This window comes from Lampetra fluviatilis, chromosome 3 (assembly GCF_964198595.1).
Source record: "Lampetra fluviatilis chromosome 3, kcLamFluv1.1, whole genome shotgun sequence".
NCBI classification, from domain to species: domain Eukaryota; kingdom Metazoa; phylum Chordata; class Hyperoartia; order Petromyzontiformes; family Petromyzontidae; genus Lampetra; species Lampetra fluviatilis.
In genome coordinates this window covers 15,244,371-15,268,926 of record NC_136277.1, presented here as the reverse complement: position 1 = coordinate 15,268,926, position 24,556 = coordinate 15,244,371, and the positions used below count along the sequence as shown (strand labels likewise).

Here is a 24,556-nt window from a genome sequence, read left to right as displayed (position 1 = left end):
CCGCGCCCGCCGGGGTAACGCGTCGCCGGGAGTCCACGCGTCGTCTGCCCAAGTGCTGGCGGTGCTGGTAAAGATGATGGCGTTCGTGGTGGTGGTGGTGGTGGTGGTTGTGTGCTAGTATTGATGGTGGTAATATTGCTGTTGGTGGTATAGTGCTAGCGAGTGCTGCTGGTGGTGGTAGTTGGACTCCTGTTGGCACAGTAAGGGGGCGCAGGTGGTGGTCCATCTGCCGGTCATCTCAGTCGGTCAGCCCATGGCACCTGCTGGGTCTGTCCCGAGACGTCCTACTAGCCAGCGAGCCTTCGACACTTCACGCGATAGCCTCGGAGTGCACCTAGCTTGGCACGTTCGCCGCGGTGACGTCACCACCACTTAGTGCCGACTGGCGGCTGTTGCTGCTGTTGGTAGTTAGTGGTAGTCCTAGTGGTGGTGCAGATGGTGATGATAGTGTGGTGGTGGTTGTGGTGCAGGTGGTGGTGGTGCGGGTGGTGGTGGCGGTAGCTGTGGTGATGGTGGCGGTGGCTGTGGTGATGGTGGCGGTGGCTGTGGTGATGGTGGCGGTGGCTGTGGTGATGGTGGTGGTAGCTGTGGTGATGGTGGCGGTGGCTGTGGTGATGGTGGCGGTGGCTGTGGTGATGGTGGCGGTGGCTGTGGTGATGGTGGTGGTAGCTGTGGTGATGGTGGCGGTGGCTGTGGTGATGGTGGCGGTGGCTGTGGTGATGGTGGCGGTGGCTGTGGTGATGGTGGTGGTAGCTGTGGTGATGGTGGCGGTGGCTGTGGTGATGGTGGCGGTGGCTGTGGTGATGGTGGCGGTGGCTGTGGTGATGGTGGCGGTGGCTGTGGTGATGGTGGCGGTGGCTGTGGTGATGGTGGCGGTGGCTGTGGTGATGGTGGCGGTGGCTGTGGTGATGGTGGCGGTGGCTGTGGTGATGGTGGCGGTGGCTGTGGCGATGGTGGTGGTGGCTGTGGCGATGGTGCGGGCGGTGATGGGTCGCGGTTCCTCCTGTAGGAGCAAAGCATGGCGGTGACGGGCGGCCTGGTGTGGTGGGAGGACTTCATCGTGGCCGCCTGCCACAACCTTGCCGAGGGGCAGGACGAGGTGAGCCTCCACAAAGGCAAAAGTTCCCCCCGTGTAGCCTTAACAGACCGTTGGGGGCAAGTGCTTTTCGCGAGTAGCAGGCACCTATGAAGGACAATGCGGCCACGCGAGGGGGTGGGTGGCACCACGCACCGACACCTCTATACACACGCACACACGAACCTCTACACATGCGCACACAACAACAACAACAACAGCCATTTGCCACTAAGTGGCGGTGACGTCACCACGACGCACACCCACCTCTGTACACACGCACTGAGTGGGCAAGTGCTGTTAGCGAGCAATAGCAGCACCTATGAAGGACAATGTGGCCACACGAGGGGGTGGATGGGTGGCTGGCACCACGCCCAAGTGCGGATCTTTGTAACGCACCGTGCCAGGTACTTATTTGAGGCCGAGTCGACCTAGGGGGAGGCCCAGCGCCGGTTCAGATAATCGTCACCGGTGTTAGTGGCCGCGAGTGGGAATGGAACTCGGGGTCGTCGGGTTCTGCAGCGCAGCACGCCAACACCTACACTGTCTGACCCCTGCATTTGACCCGCCCGCCCCTCGCCCCACCCTCACCACTACCCCCTCCGCCCCCTCCCAGCTGCGTGTGTATCCGCGCGCCTCCAACCTGGACAACGCGCACGCCCACGTGCAGCGACTGCCGGCGCCGCCGCTGCTGCTGGGCGGCTCCCGCGGGCGCCTCCTCCTCTTCTGCTCCGACCGCCAGCTCCACGTCTACAGCGTGGAGCGCAGCCCCCTCGACGTGTGAGCGGGGGGCGGGCGGGGAGGTGGGGGGGCGGGCGGGGAGGTGGGGGGGCGGGCGGGGAGGTGGGGGGGCGGGCGGGGAGGTGGGGGGGGGGGCGGGCGGGGAGGTGGGGGGGCGGGCGGGGAGGTGGGGGGGCGGGCGGGGAGGTGGGGGGGCGGGCGGGGAGGTGGGGGGGCGGGCGGGGAGGTGGGGGGGCGGGCGGGGAGGTGGGGGGGCGGGCGGGGAGGTGGGGGGGCGGGCGGGGAGGTGGGGGGGGCGGGCGGGGAGGTGGGGGGGGGGCGGGGAGGTGGGGGGGGCGGGCGGGGAGGTGGGGGGGGCGGATTGTTTGCTCTGGTCCGTGCGTGGGCTGCGCTTGGGCTGCGCTTGGGTTGTGGCTGCAGGCGGCACGCCAAAGCGTGACGGCGGTTATTTACTGCATCTCATGGTTGCTCGTGGGTTGCGCGTGGTTGCTCGTGGGTTGCGCGTGGTTGCTCGTGGGTTGCGCGTGGTTGCTCGTGGGTTGCGTGTGGTTGCTCGTGGGTTGCGTGTGGTGCTCGTGGGTTGCATGTGGTGCTCGTGGGTTGCGCGTGGTTGCTCGTGGGTTGCGTGTGGTGCTCGTGGGTTGCATGTGGTGCTCGTGGGTTGCGCGTGGTTGCTCGTGGGTTGCGCGTGGTTGCTCGTGGGTTGCGTGTGGTTGCTCGTGGGTTGCGTGTGGTGCTCGTGGGTTGCATGTGGTGCTCGTGGGTTGCGCGTGGTTGCTCGTGGGTTGCGCGTGGTTGCTCGTGGGTTGCGTGTGGTTGCTCGTGGGTTGCGTGTGGTGCTCGTGGGTTGCGTGTGGTGCTCGTGGGTTGCGTGTGGTTGCTCGTGGGTTGCATGTGGTTGCTCGTGGGTTGCGTGTGGTTGCTCGTGGGTTGCGTGTGGTGCTCGTGGGTTGCATGTGGTGCTCGTGGGTTGCGCGTGGTTGCTCGTGGGTTGCGTGTGGTTGCTCGTGGGTTGCGTGTGGTTGCTCGTGGGTTGCGCGTGGTTGCTCGTGGGTTGCGTGTGGTGCTCGTGGGTTGCGTGTGGTGCTCGTGGGTTGCATGTGGTGCTCGTGGGTTGCGTGTGGTTGCTCGTGGGTTGCATGTGGTGCTCGTGGGTTGCGTGTGGTTGCTCGTGGGTTGCGCGTGGCTGCAGGCCGCACCCCGGCGTGACGCTGCGCGCCCTGCAGAGGGTCTCCCTGCAGGCCCACGTGCCCCACCCGGGCCTCGTGGTGTCGGTGGCCCTCACCAGCATGCGCTCTGAGAAGACGCTCTCCTCCCTGAGGCCCGCACAGCAGGTGGGTGTGGTGGAGTCCCCGTGTCCCGCGCGCGTGTCGCCCCTGTGTGTGTCTGTGCGTCTGTGCGTGTCCGTGTGTCTGTGTGTGTGTGGGAAGCGGTAGTGTAGCGGTTAGCGCGACGCTGCGCTACGAACCCGGCTGCCCCAAGCTCGCGGCCGACACCAGTGACTATTGTTTTAACCGTTCCTGGGCCTTCCCCAAGTCGGCTAGGCCTCAAATGAGTACTTGGTGCAGCGTGTAAACATCGGGGACACAAACGCGGCCCGAATGTGGTGCTGGCCACTCACCCCCCGCCCCCCTCGTGCGTAGCGTCGGCCGTCGTAGGTTTTGCTACTCGCTAACAGCACTTGCCCCAACAGACTCAACAGCTACAAGGGGGGGTAATCTTTGTCTCTGTAGGCGTGTGCGGGAGACAGCGTGCTGCTGAACGTCGCCGGGCAGCTGCTCATGCTGCAGAGAGATCGCTCGGGGCCGCAGCCCCTGGACGTGAGCGAAGATCCCACCTCCACCTCCTCATCCACCTCCTCGGCAGCGTCGCTCGCACGCAAGAACGTACGTACCCGCTGGCGAATCATCCACCATGGCATCGCACGCACCCGCTGGCGAATCACCCCCCCCCCCCAGCCGCCATATCCCGCCCTCCCCGTCCCTCCCACCACCCCCCCCTCCCCCGCCGACTTCCGCCCCCGAACAAAGCTGCCTTTCCCACCCTGACACTCCTGGTAACGCTCGCTCTAATCTCTAACCCACCGTTACTAATGCACGTCCTCCCTCTACACATTCCTTACCCTACCCCTAACCGCTCACTAACAATACCCTAATCCATCCCTAACCTGCCCCCAACCGCTCACTAACAATACCCTAATCCATCCCTAACCTGCCCCCAACCGGTCACTGATCCTTACCCCTCCTGACTCCTTACGCGTACCTCCCCATCGATAGGCGTCGCCCCAATCCCGCCATTGACTCTTGTCTCCGTGTGTCGCCGGTGTCTCGTCCCCCGTTTGCCGCCCACGTAGCCGTCGTTCTGCGCGCCGGTGGTTCTCGCCGAGTGCGTGGAGATCACGTGGACGACCGGGCACTCCGCTCCCAGGCCACAAGCACATCCGCAATCCACGCCGCATCAACCGCAGCAACAGCAGCAGCATGGCCCGGCCACAGAGGTGCTGTGGTTAGGCTGCGGCCGTTCCGGCATGAAGGTGTGGCTCCCCCTCTCGCCGGCCGCCTCGGACGGCGGCTGGCCCGCCGGCCCCCTTCACGGCTACAACCACAACCTCAACCACGGCCACCACCACCACCAGGAGCAGCACCACCACCACCAGCAGCAGCAGCAGCAGCAGCATCACGCGGGCAGCGTGTTCCAGCACGCGTTCATGTCGCGCCGCATCATGCTGCCGTTCCCCGTGCCGGCGCTCTACCCGCTCACGGTGCTCGCCGAGCACGGCCTGGTACTGGGGGTCACCACCGAGACGCTGCCGGGGTCCTCGTCGGCCGCGGGGGGGCGGTGGCGGCGGCGGCAGCGTGGCCGACCTGCTGCCGTTCTGCGTGGCGGAGCGAGCGTCGCAGCTCTACCTCCCGGCCGTGCTGCGGGGACTACTGGCGCGGAATCTCGGTGAGAGAGCCGGGGGGTGGGGGAGGGGTTGCGCGGGAGGGGCGGTGGGGGGGCAGAGGGGTCCTGAGTGGGGGCGTGAGTAGGGGGTAGAGGGGGCGTGGGGCAGAGAGGGGGGCAGAGGGTGCAGCCGAGAGTGGCGGTGTGGCTGGCTCCCTGCACGTGCGGAACATTGCGGTGTTTATCACCTGGCACTGCCGCGCCACGCATGCCGTGCGGCGCCGTACACCGCGACGTTCACCGCACGACGCTTACCGCGCCATCGTCCCCCCCCCCCCCGCTGCGTGCGCGTGCAGGCGACGCGGCGGTGTGGCTGGCGCGCGGCTGCTCCTCGCTGCCGTACTTCCGGCACGCGCTGGAGTCGGCGCTGCACGCGGTGCTGGAGGAGGAGGCGATGGCGCGCTCCCCCGTGCCGGACCCCCTGCTGCCGGCGCTCGCCAAGTTTGCGGCGGCCTTCCCGGGCTTCCTGCGCACGGTCGCTCACTGCGCACGCAAGTCCGAGGTGGCGCTGTGGCCCTGCCTGTTCGCCGCCGTGGGCAGCCCCAAGCAGCTGTTCGAGGAGTGTCTGGTGGCGCGAGATCTCGAGACCGCCGCTTCCTACCTCATCATCCTGCAGGTGGTGGGGGGGGGGGGGGCTGGGGGCAACGAGAGACTCATGCCGTGGGGGGGGTGGGGATGGGGGAGGTTCGTAACGGTGGCGAGATGTTAACTTCATCTCCAATCAGTTGTCGACGTGCGGTGCGAAATAAGTTTTGAGTTCTACCTCGCCTGGTATGCAGGGTCATGGGTTCGATCCCAACCCCTGACACCTGCTGCATATTTAGAGTTCGCGTGTCTCTCTCTTTCTCCCCGAGAATTTTTTTCTCCGGGTCCTCCACATTTTAGAATTAACGTCACGCGTTTCGAGTTTTCGGCTGCAATATCCACGTGATGATAAGCCACTTTTGTTGAGCTATCATTTGTGGCCAGGTGCTCGCGAACATCACTTGCCTCAACAGTAGTCTGCATATCTTTACCTGACCACGCCCACCCTCCTGCCTGACTCCGCCCACCCTCCTGCCTGACTCCGCCCACCCTGCTACCTAACCACACCCACCCCTCTACCTGACCACGCCCACCCTCCTGCCTGACTCCGCCCACCCTCCTGCCTGACTCCGCCCACCCTGCTACCTAACCACACCCACCCCTCTACCTGACCACGCCCACCCTCCTGCCTCACTCCACCCACCCCTCCACCTGACCACGCCCACCCTCTACCTGACCACGCCCACCCTCCTGCCTGACTCCGCCCACCCTCTACCTGACCACGCCCACCCTCCTGCCTGACTCCGCCCACCCCCTACCTGACCACGCCCACCCTCCTGCCTGACTCCGCCCACCCTCTACCTGACCACGCCCACCCTCTTGCCTGACTCCGCCCATCCCTCTGCCTGACCACGCCCACCCTCCTGCCTGACTCCGCCCACCCCTCTACCTGACCACGCCCACCCTCCTGCCTGACTCCGCCCACCCTCTACCTGACCACGCCCACCCTCTTGCCTGACTCCGCCCATCCCTCTGCCTGACCACGCCCACCCTCCTGCCTGACTCCGCCCACCCCTCTACCTGATCACGCCCACCCTCCTGCCTGACTCCGCCCACTCTTCCACCTGACCACGCCCACCCTCCACCCGACTACGCCCACCCCTCTACCTGACCACGCCCACCATCCTGCCTCACTCCGCCCACCCCTCTGCCTGACCACGCCCACCCTCCTGCCTGACTCCGCCCCCCCCCTACCTGACCACGCCCACCCTCTTGCCTGACTCCGCCCCCCCGCCTTCGCCCCGGCAGAACATGGAGGCTCCGGCGTTGAGCCGCCAGCACGCGACGCTGCTGTTCAACTCGGCGCTGGACGAGGGCCGCTGGGACCTGTGCCGCAACATGATCCGCTTCCTGCGCGCCATCGGCACCGGCGGAGACGACGACGGCGGCGCCGGTGGCGGTGGCGCCGGGGGAGGAGGAGGAGGGGGGGCCGGCGGGGGCGGCGCGGCGCCGGTCACGCCGCCCGGATCCGTGAGTCGTCCGGCCACGCACGCACGCCCCCACGTCATCCCGCCCCCACGTCATCCCGCCCCCCCGTCATCCCGCCCGTTGGCGAGCTCGTCGGAGAGCACACGGCCGCGGTCACCAATCGGACGAGCGTCCGCACTCCTCCTTCGCTCTCTCACGCTCCCTCTCCTCGTCCCGTCCCGCTCTCTCTCGCTCGCTCTCTCTCTCTCTCACGCTCGCTCTCTCACGCTCGCTCTCTCACGCTCGCTCTCTCACGCTCGCTCTCTCACGCTCGCTCTCTCACGCTCGTTCTCTCACGCTCGCTCTCTCACGCTCGCTCTCTTGCTCACTCTCGCTCTCTCGCTCGCTCTCTCACGCTCCCTCTCGTCGTCCCGTCCCGCTCTCTCTCGCTCGCTCTCTCTCTCTCACGCTCGCTCTCTCACGCTCGCTCTCTCACGCTCGCTCTCTCACGCTCGCTCTCTCACGCTCGCTCTCTCACGCTCGCTCTCTCACGCTCGCTCTCACGCTCGCTCTCTCACGCTCGCTCGCTCTCACTCTCTCTTGCTCGCTCTCTCACGCTCGCTCGCTCTCGCTCTCTCGCTCGCTCTCTCTCTCTCGCTCGCTCGTTCGCTCGCTCTCTCTCTCGCTCGCTCTCTTTCTCTCACTCTCTCGCTCTCTCTCGCTCGCTCTCACGCTCCATCTCGTCGCCCTGCTCTCTCTCGCTCGCTCTCTCTCTCTCGCTCGCTCGTTCGCTCGCTCTCTCTCTCGCTCGCTCTCTTTCTCTCACTCTCTCGCTCTCTCTCGCTCGCTCTCACGCTCCATCTCGTCGCCCTGCTCTCTCTCGCTCGCTCGCTCTCGTGCACGCAGGAGTCCGGCGCCACCTCCTCGTCCGGCTTCGAGTTCTTCCGCCATCGCAGCATCAGCCTCTCGCAGCCGCCCGACGGAGCGCTGTTCGCTGCGCCGGTGGGATCGGCCGCGGGTGGGGCAGCGGCCAGGGAGGGCAGCGCCAGCGGGGGCAGCGCAGCCTCGGGCACGCGGGGCGGGCCGCTGCACAAGGCCCTGAGCGTGCCGGACGGCCACGTCCCCAAACGGTACGGCCCCTCTATACACACGCACGCACACAACCGCATGCAACCGCATGCAACCGCACAAACGCAACTGCACACATTCGCTCGCATGCAACCACAACTGTACGCACGCAACCATACCCAGTCTCTCGTACACACGTCACCAACCACACACACAACCGCAGAAGAGTCTCTCTGTCTCACACGCGCCGTTCGTCACCTCGCCCCCCCCCCCCACCCCCTCTTCACCGGGCAGCGCCGCCGCGGCGCGGGCGGAGGCTTCGGCGGTGTTGCCGGGCGCCGGGTGCTCCCCGGAGGACGTCTTCCTGGACGCCATGTTGGCGCGCCACGCCCGCCGCCTGCTGGAGGGCGCCCGCGTGCGCCAGCTGGGCCGCTTCGCCGCCCGCCTCTCCTTCCCGCTGGTGGCGTGGCTCCGCAAGGAGCGCCATCGCGCCGCCCGGCCCGCCGACCCCGTGTCGGCGCTTCGCGGCCTCCACCGGGACTTCCGGCGCCCTCTGCCGCCGACGCCGACGACGACGCCGGTTGTGCCGGGCGCCAGCGTGCCGACGGACTCGAGGCCGTCGCGCCACGGGACCGCCGTGAAGCCTGGGCACCACGCAGCGCCATCCGGTATTGGCCCATGGCAGCTGATGTCAACGTTTGTGTGGTGGTAGTCGTTGTGGTGGCTGTGGTGGTGAAGGTGGTGTCAGTTGCGGTGGTGGTTGTGGTGGTGAAGGTGGTGTCGGTTGTGGTGGTGAAGGTGATGTCAGTTGCGGTGGTGGGTGGTGGTGGTGGTGGTAGTGGTGGTGATGGCGAGGGTGGTGTCGGTTGCGGCGGTGGTGGTGGTGGTGGTGATGTCGAGGGTGGTGTCGGTTGCGGCGGCGGTGGTGATGGGGGTGTCGGTGGTGGTTATGGTAGTGAGGGTGGTGTCGGTTGTGGTGGTGGTGCTGGTTGTGGTGGTGAGCGGGGTGTCGGTTGTGGTGGTTGTAGTGGTGAGGGGGGTGTCGGTTGTGGTGGTGAAGGTGATGTCAGTTGCGGTGGTGGGTGGTGGTGGTGGTGATGGCGAGGGTGGTGTCGGTTGCGGTGGTGGTGGTGGTGATGTCGAGGGTGGTGTCGGTTGCGGCGGCGGTGGTGGTGATGGGGGTGTCGGTGGTGGTTATGGTAGTGAGGGTGGTGTCGGTTGTGGTGGTGGTGCTGGTTGTGGTGGTGAGCGGGGTGTCGGTTGTGGTGGTTGTAGTGGTGAGGGGGGTGTCGGTGGTGGTTATGGTGGTGAGGGTGGTGTCGGTTGTGGTGGTTAGGGGGGTGTCTGTTGCGGTGGTTGTGGTAGTGAGGGGGGTGTCGGTGTCGGTTGCGGTTGTGGTTTCTAAATGTAGCGAATGGCGGCTGTTGCTGTTGTTGTTGGCCGTGGTTAGCGTGGTGACGGTGTCTGTGCCTCCGCGCAGGGCCAACGTCATCCGATGCTGCCGCCTGGCTCGCCAATCCCCCGTCACCCCTCTTCCTGCCTGCCGATGACCCCGCCGTCACCCACGATGCACTGCTCCGGGCCGCCCCCTCTCCGCCGCACGGCCCCACGTTTACCCACGAGGCCGTGCTGCATCCTCTCCCCAAGAAAGGTTTTTGACTTTGTTCCTCCCGTCACCCTTTGTGTGGCAGCGTCGCTTTAACGGTTGCCCACAATCCTTCTGCTCATGGTTTACCCACAATGCATCCGTGCGCTCAGTTGCTCGCTTGCCCGCGCCGCAATCGGGCAACTCACGGAGTCGCCCGCTCGCGCGATCGTCTGCTCGTTTGCTCGCTCACCGGATTAACCCTGACGCTGGCTGCCTATTTGTAGTTTGCGTGTCTCTCTCTTTGCCCGAGGTGGTCGCGTGGCTTTTTCTCCGGGTCCTCCGGTTTTTCCCTCCACATTTCGAATCGACGTCACGCATTATTTGGCTGCTATAAATTTCCACGCGATGACGATGAGCCGCTTTGTTGAGGTCGCTCCGCGGTGGGCCTTACCTGCTAAAGTAGTCTGCCTCAGCAGCAGACCACGCCTTCCCACCTGATGACGGACGCTTGTGTTGCGCCCGAAACGTCGTGATTTATTTTAACCGAAGAGTAAAGAAAAATAGTCTAAATAGTTTTTAGTTTAAACTCGCCCGGCCGCCCAATCTACAGCTCGCTCAATCGTCAGCTCCATTGCACGCCCAATTACCCAGCCAACTCACTCGCTCATTCACTCGTACCGTAATATTAACCAGTGCGGCCACTGGACTCCAACCGCGAGACTGTCACCGCCCTTCGTCAAAGACGGTCACTGCATCGCAATCCTTCAGATGCACTTCTACGCTCGTCCGATGTTAGGAAGCAACTGGGAGCTAAGCACTTTTAAATCATCTAGATTGAAAAGTCACTTCTTTAGAACTGATTTTTTTTTTCAGTTTGTCGCCCTTCCTCCGTAACCCTCTGATTTAGCACGGTTGGCTACGTACGGTGCGAAAGAAGTTGTACGTACATATATTCCAAGCGGTCCTAGGTCGACTCGGCATTAAAAATGAGCATCTGGCGGGGAATGTAATCGTCGCCACTAGAGAGACAAAGGCGGCCGAGCGTTGGTGCTGGTCGCCCACTTTCTCGCTTAACAGCACTTGTCCCAATAATTTGTTCAGGCTATGATGGGGGGGGGGGGGGGGGGAATTTTTGTCTCTGTAGTAGGGAGTGGTGGGGCAGTGGTTAGCACACCGCGTTACGAACCCGGCAAGCCGAGTAACAAATATCTATTATCGGCACACGCACGCAACCGGTTGCGCGGCCGCTCGCAACTGGCAATCCAGGTTGCGCGCAACCCCCCCGGGATGGGTTGGTGATTGTTTTTTTTTTTTTCTGCTTTTTGTGCGCAGGGGACGAGTGCAGCCTGGGCTCTGCCACAGACGCCACGGAGAGCAGCTCCCTGGGAGACGCCGAGTGGGGCCTCCTGGACGAGTCGGGAGCCGAGACCACCTCCGACCCCCGCTTGAACAGTGGCGGCGGAGGGGCGCCCCCCGAACCGACGGGCAGAGCGGCGGAGAGGGCGGCCACGCAGCTGCGGTGAGTGCGTGGTCGACGCCGGCGGCTTCGGTGAATCCGTCCAGTTGATTTATTGCAGAATCAGAATCTGAGATGTTGACTCCCTCGCCTGGTATTCAGGAGGTCGTGGGTTCGATCCTGACCCTGTGACAATGCCTGCTGCTGTATATTTGGAGTCTGCGTGTCTCTCTCTCTCTCCCTGTGGTGAGATGTTAACTACCTCGCCTGGTATACAGGAGGTCCTGGGTTCGATCCTGACCCTGTGACAATGCCTGCTGCTGTATATTTGGAGTTTGCGTGTCTCTCTCTCTCTCCCTGTGGTGAGATGTTAACTACCTCGCCTGGTATACAGGAGGTCGTGGGTTCGATCCTGACCCTGTGACAATGCCTGCTGCTGTATATTTGGAGTCTGCGTGTCTCTCTCTCTCTCCCTGTGGTGAGATGTTAACTACCTCGCCTGGTATACAGGAGGTCGTGGGTTCGATCCTGACCCTGTGACAATGCCTGCTGCTGTATATTTGGAGTCTGCGTGTCTCTCTCTCTCTCCCTGTGGTGAGATGTTAACTACCTCGCCTGGTATTCAGGAGGTCGTGGGTTCGATCCTGACCCTGTGACAATGCCTGCTGCTGTATATTTGGAGTTTGCGTGTCGCTCTCTCTGTGGTTGTTGAGATTGTTTTCCGGATCCTCCGGTTTTCCCCTCCACATTTAGAACCCGCATCACGCGTTGAGAGTATTAGGCTGCTATAAAAGTGATGGTACGCCACTTCGATGGTCTACCATTTGCGATAGCCAGGTCTATAGTTCATTGGGCCTTACCTGGTAAAAAAAAAACTTTAATTTCGATTTAAAGCTTTCGTGACTGCAGGGATTCATCTTCTTGGTTCTTTCGGTAAAGTCACGTAGAATGGAAACAATAAAAATAATAAAATAAAACATAATATTTTATTATATTTTATTTTATTATGTTTTTGTTTGTTTCCATTCTACGTGACTTTTACCGAAAGAACCAAGAAGATGAAAAACTGTTTAGTTTGTGTATTAAAAAAACATCTCGTGTTGAACTACTTTCCCTCCCTCCCCCCCTCTTCTCCCTCCCTCTTCTTCCTCTCCTCCCTTTCCTCCCGACTCCCACCCACCCGCCACATACCAGGTACCTGCTGCACGTGTTTGCCGAGGCCGGCTGCCCCGAGTGGTGCCTGCTGCTGGCTCTGGTGCTGCGCGACGCCGGCGCCGTCCGGGCGGCGGTGGCGGCGGTGGCGCGGGGGGGGGGCGCCTGGAGTGGGGGAGCCGGGAGGGGGGGGGCCGGGCGGTGGGGGGCCTTCCGACGCGGCGGCCAGACTGGCGGAGGTGGTGGCAAGCGTGGAGCGATGGGCGGCGCAGTGCTGGTGAGAGCGGTCCCGTGGTGACGTTGGGTAGAGCGGTGGTGCACCGGTTAGCACGCCGCGCTACAAACCCGTCATAGACCCGATATTCAATTCCCGCTCACAGCCAACGCCGGTGACGATTCATGTTAACCGGTCTTGGGCCTCCCCTAGGTCGACTCGGCCCCAAATGAGTACCTGGTGCGATGTGTAAACGCTGGCACTAGGGAAACAAAGGCGGTCGGGCGCGGTGCTGTCCACCTACACCCTCGTGTACCGTGCCAGCCTTCATAGGTGATCGCTAACACCACTTGCCCCAAGAGTCTGTTAAGGCTACACGGGGGATCTTTGCCTTTGGTGAGCCAAGTGAGTGGAGGGGGGAGTTGTTATTCCTTGAACAACAGCAAATTATTCCTGGAAATATTTCACGCGGACGAATCGCTTGCGATGTTGAACACCGCGTTGGAAGTGCCCCCTGCATCGCTCGGCACCGCGACCCACCGACCAACCGACCCACCGACCCACTGACCAAGCGACCCAGTGACCCACTGACCAAGCAACCCACCGACCCAGCGACCCACTGACCCACTGACCCACCGACCCAGCGACCCGCTGACCCACCCCCCTCTCTCTGTTGGCACAGCCCCGGCTACAAGGCCTTCCTCTCGCAGCTGCAGCCCGAGCTGCAGGCTCTGTCGGCGCTCGCCGATTCCTGGGGGGGCGGCAGCATCGCCGCCGCGGCGTCCGGCGTCGCGGCTGGATTCGGCTCGCCGGCGTCGTCGACGGCGGCGTCGGACGCGTGCAACGCCGCACGGAGCCCATACCACGAGGGACCGCGAGGGTCGGGCGGCCGCGCCGGCAACGCCGCCGCCGCCGTGCCCGCGCCGGCCCCCTCGCGCCCACGCGATGCCGGTGCCGCCTCGAGCGCCCCGGCGACGATCGCCACGGCGGGGAGCGGCGGCGGCGGCGACGGCGTGGACAGGGACGCCACGGCCGCCGCGTCCCCCGTCTCGCCGTGCTCTCCCTCGCCGCCGTTGATGTCGCTGTCGTCTTCCTCCTCCTTCGCCGCCTCCTCCTCCTCCCCGTCGTCGTTGTTCCCCCCGGAGGGTGCCGAGGACCCGGCGGGCGCCGTCGCCGGGGCGAGCGCGGAGACGGCGGCGGAAGCCGGGACGGAGGACGACGGGACGGCGAAGGGCGGCGAGGCGGAGGAGTACGCCTGCCGCATCGCGTGAAGCGGTCGAGGTGGGGGGGGACAGGTGGGGCGGAGGTCTCCCCCCCCGCACCAACCACCGGGACGACGCCTGCGAGAGAGACACGACGAGGAAAGACGGTGGTCGCGACGACGACGTCCGACGTCCTACGCCTCCTCACCGTGGCCACGGATGTGTTAGCGTCTCTGCTGAGCCACCCGTGCGGAGACTTCGGGAAGTGGGGGGGGAGGGGGGTCTCGATTTTTTTCTCACCTCCGAAGTGTTTCATCCGACTGCGGCGGTCCAAGCGACGGCGGTCCTCGTGCGAGACTGTGTGTGTGTGTGTCGCGGAACGATGCAATTAAAATAAGCTGAGCGGAGCCGAGGTTTTTTTTGTCCGGCGAACGTGCACGCCGGCAGACAGACGAGGGAACTGGCCAGCCGCACGCGAGCGTCGTCATCGATCGCGCGATCTTCCTGAAGCGGTGGGAATGGAGCGTGTGGCGGAGAACTGCTGCAGATTTGTGCGTCCCCTCCCCCCCGCCCCCATCGCTCCCTCGTTGTCGTGAATCCACGCCATTGGTCTAGAAGCGAGCATGTGACTAGAAATGCTCTGACCAATCGCGATGCTCGCACTCGGGTTGCGCGTGGCAAAGCGTTCCGGTCACGTTCGCTTGAGAACGGTTTGGTTTTTGTGGCCGTCTGTGTGATTTAAAAACGAAACGATGTTTTATTTTACCGGGTGAAGTCCACCGAGCGAGCTGGCCGCAAATTGATTGCTCAACGAGAAGTGGCTTATCCGTCATCGCGTGGAAATTCAAAGCGGCAGCCAAATACTCTAAAACGCGTGACGTCGCTGCTAAATGAGGGAGAAAGAAAGCGGGAGGACCCCGGAGAAAAATCCACGCGACCACCACGGGGAGAGAGAGACACACCGACTCCAAATATACAGCAGGGATCGAACCCACGACCTCCTATATACCAGGCGAGGTAGTTAACATCTCCTCGTCACCGTAATGATGATGATGAGAGAGAGACACGCAGACTCTAAATATACAGCAGGCTTCTTCGGGGTCGGGATCGAATCCACGAACCTCCTCCATACCAGGCGAGGGAGTTAACATCCACGCCACCGCGTCGATTGAAACTCCGGTGCACCCACGGCGATTCCGGCCTACCGTGCCGGCCCCGCCAAAGGTCGGACAACGGCCCCCGATCGTCGCAGCCCGGGAACGAAACCCGATTTGTTGTTGCGCATCACTCCGTGCGACATCACTTCCTGTGATGCCCCCGTATGAGCGAATGTGAGCGGGCGGGGGAGGGGGGGGGGCAGTATCAAGCTGCCTCCGCACCCGAGCAATCGGTTGCGCGCACGCGCAACCGGGGTTTGTGCTTATATGCCGGACGTCTTCGCAACCGGTTGCCGAGCGGTTTGAGACGGCCTCTACGACCAGAGCGCCGATCCGTCTCCCCGGCGATTTGCAGCCAGCGGAGGCTTTTTTTTTGTCCTTCGACGTAAGTTCGTACCCCAGGGCAGGAAAGCGCCGTTTTAGGATTTTCCTTGCTGCTGTGCGACAGCTCGCTCGGATGCGGGGGGTGGTGGTGGTTGTGAGTTGCGCGATGATTTGTCGAGGGTCCGATCGGTTTCGCAACCCATAGATCGATCGGGCGGACGTAGGACCCAGCTCGGGATCTACCGAGCGTGGCTTATTGCGTTCCTGCCGGTGCGAGTTTCTGGATCGCCGGTCACGGTTGACACACCCCCCAATATCGTCATCGATAACATCGTCCTCGATTAATGGTACCGGGTGAGCAGCGGCCCACTGACGTCTACAGAACTCCTCGGGTGGAGTTCCGACGACGGCGGCAATAACAAAACCGATTGAGACGCCCGCTGCCGACGGCGACGGGGAAGCGTTTGGTTGGCGTAACCGAGACGTCGTGACGTGTTTAAACGCAATAATGGGAAAAATTGATTTTGAAGAAAGAAAAAAAAACAAAAGGAATCGCTGCGTCGGAAGTTGCAATATCGTCGGAGTGGTGCCCATTGCTGAACGGGTAAACGCATATAAATATATTTTAAATAACAGAGGGAGAAAATAAAAAAAAACTAAGTTGCGAGTACGATTCCCAATCGAGGAACGCCAGCGCGCGTCACGACTAAAGCGGCAAGAGAGTTGAGCGAGACAAAAAATTAAATATATATTTCTACAAAGTAAGGTTGCAACGAAAGCATTAAACGGTGGCCAATGCACATTAAGAACATGTTACATTAACGGGAATAACCTTTCGCGAGCAAAAGCACGCATATATATTTTTCGAAATAAATTCAGCCAAAAGGTACCGCTCTGAACGGTAATCGACTTAGCAATTATTAACCAGCGCAAGTATTAAATACTAAAAAAAATAGCTAACAATACTGATCACCTTCATCGTCGTCATCAACATCACCGTCATCAATTTCATCACTCTCGTCCATCAGTATCAACGTCATCAATATCATTGTCAATATCATCGTCAATATCATCGTCGTCATCAATATCATTGTCAGTATCATCGTCGTCATCAATATCATTGTCAATATCATTGTCATCGTCAATTTTGTTGGCGGTATCGTCATCGTCAATATCATTGTCAATATCATTGTCAACGTCAATTTTGTTGGCGGTATCATCATCGTCAATATCGTCATCAATATCGTCATCAATATCGTCGTCCTTGACTAACAGTACCGAGGCGAGCAGCCCACTGAGGTCTAGCGATCTCCTCGGGTGGAACTTCACTTGGCCAGTCGTTCACAGCGAGGCAAGTCGGGCGGCGACGAGTTGCTTCGGTTGTTTTCAGAAATCTTTGCTGCATCCTGGAGGGATATTCATCTTGGAGGAATCCGATGAGCTACGAAGCTTTTTTCCGTAACAGGTGTCCAGTTAGGGGGTTTGAGGAGGGGTGGGGGTGTTAGCAAGGGTTACCATATCCCGAGGAACACGTTCCTGCCGTTGCTGCTTGTCAACTAGACGATCTGTCCTTCCTTTGAACGCCCGGCTCGTGCCGTGTTTTTCCACGGCCAGCACATAAATCGGACCGTTCTGCCGCCCGCTCATTTGTTCTCCGCCCGCCCTCCCGCCCGCCCGCCCTCCCCTCTGTGGTACTCTGTGACCCCCTTGTTGTTGTACACTCCTCCTCCTCGCCTCTCTCTCCGCGGCGTCCAGCAGGACGCGAAACTTTGCTTCCACTTTTCTCGCCCGCCCGCCCACAAAGCTCGACACCACAGACCGCGACGCGCCTCCAGACGGCGTCTTGCCTCGGCATCGCAATATCTGTCGGCTCCCGACGCGTCGCGTGACGGCCTCGAAGTGCACCTGGCCTGGCACGGGCTGCTGTTGTCGTCGTCGTCGTCGCAGGGAGCAGTGGCGGTCGTCCCAACCGGTTTCCCGCGACTCTCACTTTCAGGTCCGCTCAGCCGAAAATGAGACTCCGTACCCGGCGCTGTGTGGGTGTAAAATGTCAGCACCGAGGGGTGGCGGCAGCGGCGGCGGTTGGGGCACGAATGCCACCGGTCGAGGCGCGTGCGTGTGGTGCTGGCCACGCCAATTCAACTCGTGCGCCGTGCCGGCCCTTAATAGGTGCTCGCTGACAGCACTTTCCCCCCCACTGACAGTTTTCTGCTGGTTATACGGAGAGAAGGCGGCGGGCGGGGAACGTGGCTGATAAAGCTATAATCTCCGCGTGACGGTGATACACATTCCTTTGCATTGCGTGATGGCTTCCTGGGAGAGAACCCTCTTTGGTGCCTGGGGGGTGAGTGGGATGGGGTGGGGGGGGGGTTATTGCCCCCCCCCCACCCCAGAGAGGTCTTCAACACATTTCAAGCCCAGCTGCGCTCTCGTGCGCTTTAGGCCTCAATCAATCGCCGGTCATCCCACACCTCCGATAAACGCGGTTGGCTACGTACGGGTTCTACATACACAGATAAACTCGCACAGAGACCCATAGACTCGCACAGACCCCCATAAACTCGCACAGAGACCCCCATAGACTCACACAGGACCCATAGACTCACACACAGAGACCCATAAACTCGCACAGACCCCCACAGACTCGCACACAAGAGACCCACAGACTCGCACATACCCCCACAGACTCACACACAGAGACATCCATAGACTCACACAGAGACCCATAGACTCGCACAGAGGACCCATAGACTTACATAGACCCATTTCTTCAAAACTGTTTTTTGTCTTAAATTTGTTGTCGTCCCCCGCACCTCCGATGAGCACGGTTAGCTATGTATGGTGGTGCGAAATCAGTTCAACATACGGTACAATTGCTGAAAACCTTAACCAATCGTAACCAATCGTACCAGCCTCTCCGCTGCTCTTAACAATTCCCAAACTCCTTCCTTGCCGGTGACCCCATCACCGAATCGCGAGCCTCCCCGCTCACCTTGGTCTTTGTTGTAATCAAATTCAAATATTTCCTACGCCGCTGATCTCGTTGGAGGATTGGTGGGGAGTGGGGGGGGGGGTGTGGGTGCATCATCTAGCAGTGGATTGACAAGGCGATGTAGCTTGGTTGCAGTTGAGGTTGAGCAATGGGGTCCTGAAGTTTCACCCTCACCGCCGTCTCACAGGGCCAGACGATGGCCCTCTCGAGTTCTGAAGGTTTTCCGAACAAAGTTGAGACTCGCGAAGGGGTCTTTAGCGCAAAGAGAACTCCCCGAATCGGAGGAAGTGAGGCGTTGCGTGAAGATGTATCGGCATGGGGCAATAATAACAGGAGCGGTGAACGGCAAGTCCTCGTTTAACGCGGCGGCGGCGGCGGTAGACGCGTTCGTGAGGAGCGCCGTGTCCAGCGGAAACGGTTTCTCCCCGTAAATAATGCGGTCACGGTGAAGTCTGGCGTGACACGGTGCACCACCACCACTACTACGCACACCGGCGGGATAAATGACCGAGGGCACGCCACCGCCACCGCGTTACCGTATCGCCGTACCGCTCGGCCGCGCAAGGTCAAGAAAGTAGTTGGTCGTCGACCGCTCGGAAACTCGCTCGTTCCGCGTTATAACGGTGGTGCTCGCGTGCTCCGCGTTATAACGGTGGCACTCGCGTTATAACGGTGGTGCTCACGTTATAACGGTGGTGCTCGCGTGCTCAGCGTTATAACGGTGTCGCTCACGTTATAACGGTGGTGCTCGCGATATAACGGTGGTGCTCGCGTTCAGCACTATGCCGGTGCGCGCGTTATAACGGTGGTGCTCTCGTTATAACGCTGCACGTACCGCGCCGTGACGGTGCGCGTTCCCGCGTTACGACGGTCGTGTGCGCGTACTGCGTTTGTGCGAAAAGTGTTCCCCAGCGGAAGAAGTCACCGCTCCATCGCAAAACATTCCACCGGACTGCCCCCCCCTATCCCGTCAACCAAAAACTGTCCACGTGTTGTGTGGATGTGTGTTCCGTACCCCCTCCTCCTCCTATGCCTGTCCGGTCTAACGATTTACATTCCCTGTATGTTTAACTGGTACCGCTTGCCGGCTCTGTGCGATCGGGGAAAGTGTTGAAATGCACCCCGGCACCCACGCACCGACCCGTCCACCCAATGAATAGCTGTCCGCATACGCACGTGTGCGTTGTTCACCGTAGTGCGATGACAGGTCGCGTGCGGTGGTGGGTCTCAAGTCTTCGGCACTCGTAGGCCAATGTACACGACACAGCAGTGGTTCCTCTTTCTTGGTTCTTTCGGTAAAGTCACCTAGAAGGGAAATAATAAAATAATAAAAATAAAACATAATAAGATAAAATTCTCACGACGTTTCGGCCACAACGCAAGCAGCCGTCCTCAGGTGACGAACAGGGCTGTCGGAAAGACAGCGCTCAAATGAACACTGCTAAGCTTGGCAGTGTATTTTTAAGCTTGAAAATCGCCAGCTTAAAAATACGCTGCCAAGCTTTAGTGTTCATTAGGACGCGGTCTTCCCGACAGCTCTGTTCTTCACCTGAGGACGGCTGCTTTGCGTTGTGGCCGAAACGTCGTGAGAATTTAATCTTATGTTATATTTTTATTATTTCCCTTCTACGAGACTTTACCGAAAGAACCAAGAATATGAATCCAGTCACGAAAGCTTTAAATCGACATTTACAGCAGTGGTTCTTAACGCATTTTCACAGAGGGTGGCGCTTTCGTCGATGACACGCTGAAAATGGTTTAGATCTTAAGTTTTCGTGACTGCAATGTTCCATAGCCTTTAGTTCTTTCGGTAAAGTCACGTAGGTATAAAATAAAATTTATTTTTTAAATAAAAAAAAAATATTTTCTACCCACGTGACTTTACCGAAAGAACTAAAGAGTATGGAACACTCGTAAATGTGTCGTTAAACCCGCCACCACCCGACACAGCCGATCATCGAAGGGGGGTTCTTGTCACCTGAAGGAAACGTGGCCAATTCGTTACTCGTTCAGCAACACTGCTCGTGTGTGTTGGAGAGCAGCACCCACGACACGCACTCATCATGATGATAGTCATGTCATTTTAGCGTCATTAATGCAATTGCCATCCCACAACGCTGCGACATCAATTGGCCCGGTCCCCTTACGCCGCAGACGATACAAAAAACAAAACGGCTCCCCACTACTTCACAAATCAGAAACTAAAAAAAGATGAAGATATAAATATAGAGAGAGAAGAGAAAAAAATGCACGTGAGAAAACAAAAACATCGCAGAGAAAATGTATTTTTTATAAATCACTAAATCTGTTCGGTCTCCGTAACCCCAGGCCACAATCCCGAACATTTCGCCGGATTTTGGAGAAACCTTCACAGGAGACGTGGTGGCTGGCGGTGGAGTTGCTGTGTGACGTTTCGCCGGTGATTAACAACAACATCATCAACAACAACCAGCCTCGTCAGGCGGACGGCACAGAGGTGTGGAGAATTCCTCCTCCCTTGTTTCGCTCTTAAATAGACGGGGGGTGGGGGGGGCGGTGGTAAATGTGACTCGATGTCACTTGTGAGCCAGTCAAGGCGATGCGAGTACCAGCGAAGGGGTTTGGGGTGGGGGGGGGTTAACGCATTCATCGGTGTGTGTGTGTGAGGTGGGAGGAAGAACCACCTCACGCGTTTGTGAAATCATTGTCGGGGGTTGTGTAATAGCAGCACGACGATGACGATGATTATGGGGGGCTGGGTTTTTACATTTGTGTATTGTCTGAGAGGGTGGGGGGGGGCACCGGGGGGAGGGGGGCTAAGGCAGTGAAGAACGGTGCGTCTTCGGCAGGGGTGGGGAACGACCGGCCCGCGGGCCGTATGAGGCCCGCGACATCATTTGGGTCTGGCCCTGCCAAGGCAACCGCAGGCGGGACTGGAAATTCAATAAATCTCAGGAGCTAACCTGGCAAAGCAGTTGCGAGTAGCAGCAGCAACATCATCAATAGCAGCAGCTAACATCATCAATAGCAGCAGCTAACATCATCAATAGCAGCAGCTAACATCATCAATAGCAGCAGCTAACATCATCAATAGCAGCAGCAACATCATCAATAGCAGCAGCTAACATCATCACCACGCCTCGCCGAAGAGAAGCGGTTCCAGCCCATCGCATTAGGGGCGAGTTAATTAAATGTTTGACCAAATATAGCAGGCTAATTTTTTAAGTTGATCATTTTGTATGGCCCGCGAATGATGTTGTAAATATCCAAATGGCCCTTGGCAGAAACAAGTTTCCCCATCCCTGCTCTACGGTATAGGTAGCCGTCTCTCTCCTCTCTCTTTGTTGGTGGAGGAGGATGATGATGAAGACGCCAATCACTTCCGGGCAGTTGGTGTAAACAAGCAAACATTTTCAGTCGCGCGCACCCCTTTATCAATATTATCAAGGATTTTCCAAAACATTTTTGGTGATTGAACACGTTTCCTTGGCAGAGGGAGGGCAGATGGAGCAAAGAGCGCTGCGTGTTGTCACAACATATTTTCCGTTATTATATTTTGTTTAGAAAAAAAAAAGCTTAATCTTCATCGACATCTATTTGAGCTTTTATTTTAGAATTTGATTTTTAATCGGTTGCATTAACCCGAACCGCGCCAGTGTTAAGTGCGAGTGTGTGCGTGTGAGTTTTCGTTATATTTAGTTGTACCATTTATTATAGAGTTGTTATTATCACCACCACCACCACGATAACCATGTCGTCATCATCATTCGGTCGTTATTATTTGTGCGATTACGTAGCCTCCGCAATGTCCACAATATCTGTGCAATTATTCGCGAGCGTCTTAATAACAAGGGCCCGTTTCGGGTCCGTTTAAGAAGAAAAAGTATCTTGTCGTTGTTTTTGTTTTTTGGATAAGGGCAAAGTAATCTTAACGACCCTCGGCAACAAAAAAATGTACCTTTGACATTTGAGCGAAAATAACCACGTGTGTTGTATACTGCAGCCAGCGGTCCGAACCTTCAAATTAAAAGTGCCCCCTCCCCCCACTTCCCGAACGGCGTGTTCATTTTTAACACGCAGGAGGCGTTCACGACCAACGCTGTCACCAAGAGAGCTTTCTGGGTTTTGTGTAACAGTGTGTCGTCAAACGTGTCCCGCACCACCCGACCGTGGCCAATTAAATTTCGATTTAAAGCTTTCGTGACTGCAGGGATTCAGCTCCTTGGTTCTTTCGGTAAAGTCACGTAGAAGGGAAGTAATAAAATAATAAAAAATACAACTAATTGTATTTTTATTGTTTTATTATTTTATTTCCTTTCTACGTGACTTTACCGAAAGAACCAAGAAGACGTGGCCAATTAGTAAGGGAGTTTGTCGCGTAAACAAAGCGTGACACAATTCGTTACGAGGTCGGCACAGCACCGCTTGTGTGTTCGAGAGTAAAGCCGCTACAACATTTACAATTTGAGTTGGCGTGACGTTTCACCGGCAATTACAGCTGGTTGTCATTACCGGCGTTGACAGTCGCCTGATGATGCTGGTTGTCATTACTGGCGTTGACAGTCGCCTGATGATGCTGGTTGTCATTACCGGCGTTGACAGTCGCCTGATGATGCTGGTTGTCATTGCCGGCGTTGACAGTCGCCTGATGATGCTGGTTGTCATTACCGGCGTTGACAGTCGCCTGATGATGCTGGTTGTCATTGCCGGCGTTGACAGTCGCCTGATGATGCTGGTTGTCATTACCGGCGTTGACAGTCGCCTGATGATGCTGGTTGTCATTGCCGGCGTTGACAGTCGCCTGATGATGCTGGTTGTCATTACCGGCGTTGACAGTCGCCTGATGATGCTGGTTGTCATTACTGGCGTTGACAGTCGCCTGATGATGCTGGTTGTCATTACCGGCGTTGACAGTCGCCTGATGATGCTGGTTGTCATTGCCGGCGTTGACAGTCGCCTGATGATGCTGGTTGTCATTACCGGCGTTGACAGTCGCCTGATGATGCTGGTTGTCATTACCGGCGTTGACAGTCGCCTGATGATGCTGGTTGTCATTACCGGCGTTGACAGTCGCCTGATGATGCTGGTTGTCATTACCGGCGTTGACAGTCGCCTGATGATGCTGGTTGTCATTACCGGCGTTGACAGTCGCCTGATGATGCTGGTTGTCATTACCGGCGTTGACAGTCGCCTGATGATGCTGGTTGTCATTACCGGCGTTGACAGTCGCCTGATGATGCTGGTTGTCATTACCGGCGTTGACAGTCGCCTGATGATGCTGGTTGTCATTACCGGCGTTGACAGTCGCCTGATGATGCTGGTTGTCATTACCGGCGTTGACAGTCGCCTGATGATGCTGGTTGTCATTACCGGCATTGACAGTCGCCTGATGATGCTGGTTGTCATTACTGGCGTTGACAGTCGCCTGATGATGCTGGTTGTCATTACCGGCGTTGACAGTCGCCTGATGATGCTGGTTGTCATTACCGGCGTTGACAGTCGCCTGATGATGCTGGTTGTCATTACCGGCGTTGACAGTCGCCTGATGATGCTGGTTGTCATTACCGGCGTTGACAGTCGCCTGATGATGCTGGTTGTCATTACCGGCGTTGACAGTCGCCTGATGATGCTGGTTGTCATTACCGGCGTTGGCAGTCGCCTGATGATGCTGGTTGTCATTACTGGCATTGGCTGTCGCCTGATGATGCTGGTTGCAATTGATAATTGGTTTTTTTACCCTTCTATCTGGCAACAAAACTGACACCTTTTTTTACAAGGAGTCATGTTTACATAGACCACAATACCTGCAGTCATAATGCAAAAAAAATTTTTACCGACGAAACGTCACAGTACTCCAATTGTCGATGTTGCAGTGGATTTTACTCTCCAACACACAACCGATGAGTGCCGAACTAGTCACGAATTGGGCCACGTTTTGTTTACGTAAACAAAACTCCCTTAAATTGTCTGTGTCGGTCGTTGGTGGCGGGTTTGACAGACGCATTTCTATCTCCGCCATGTAAACCCGACAAATCTCTCTTTTACGCAAACGGCGTTCGCTCCGAGGGCGAGCTTCGTGTCGACCTCGAACTTAATTCCACTTGGCACTTGCAAGGGCGAGCTACGATACGACCTTGGAAATAAAAGTTCACGCGCGATAGACATTTTCCAGACAAAACCGTGACGAAATACATTCTTTGCTGTAAGCCTTTTTGTGTCACCGTGTGTCTGTTGTGTGTGTGTGGAGTGGTGTGTGTGTGGAGTGGTGGTGTAGCGGTTAGCGCTTCGCTACGAACTCTGCGGCCCGAATTCGATTCCCGCTCACGGACAACACCGGTGGCGATTATTTGAGCCGGTCCTTGGGCATCCCCTAGGTCGGCTCAGCCTCAAATGAGTAGCTGGTGTGGTGTGTAGTAAACATCGCTACTGGGGAGACGACGGCGGTCGGGCGTGGTGCTGGCCACCCACCCCCTCGTCGACCGTTCCGGCCTTCATAGGCGCTCACCAACAGCACTTGCCCCAGCAGTCTGTCAAGGCTACACGGGGGACCTTTGTCCCCTTCATTCCGTGCCACTTACTCGCGAACGGCACTTGCCCCAGCAGTCTGGCAAGGCTACCCGGGGGACCTCCTCATGACTCGATGTGTGTCACCGGGAGTGGTGGCGGTGGGTAA

General features: G+C 58.7%; 1 protein-coding gene across 1 annotated transcript in view; it reads left to right on the top strand.

Annotated features, from left to right (window-relative positions):
- RIC1 (RIC1 partner of RAB6A GEF complex) overlaps positions 1–19,303 on the top strand; it is a 54,603-nt gene extending 35,300 nt beyond the window's left edge. The window contains 15 exon segments of the mRNA XM_078883800.1: positions 1,010–1,099; positions 1,692–1,855; positions 3,009–3,150; positions 3,550–3,702; positions 4,170–4,645; positions 4,647–4,762; positions 5,056–5,375; positions 6,593–6,814; positions 7,658–7,881; positions 8,114–8,487; positions 9,300–9,470; positions 10,740–10,926; positions 12,058–12,169; positions 12,171–12,292; positions 12,912–19,303. Of these exon segments, the coding sequence (XP_078739926.1) occupies positions 1,010–1,099; positions 1,692–1,855; positions 3,009–3,150; positions 3,550–3,702; positions 4,170–4,645; positions 4,647–4,762; positions 5,056–5,375; positions 6,593–6,814; positions 7,658–7,881; positions 8,114–8,487; positions 9,300–9,470; positions 10,740–10,926; positions 12,058–12,169; positions 12,171–12,292; positions 12,912–13,500 (3,462 nt within the window). The 3' untranslated portion in view covers positions 13,501–19,303.
- The last annotated feature ends 5,253 nt before the right edge of the window (positions 19,304–24,556 follow it).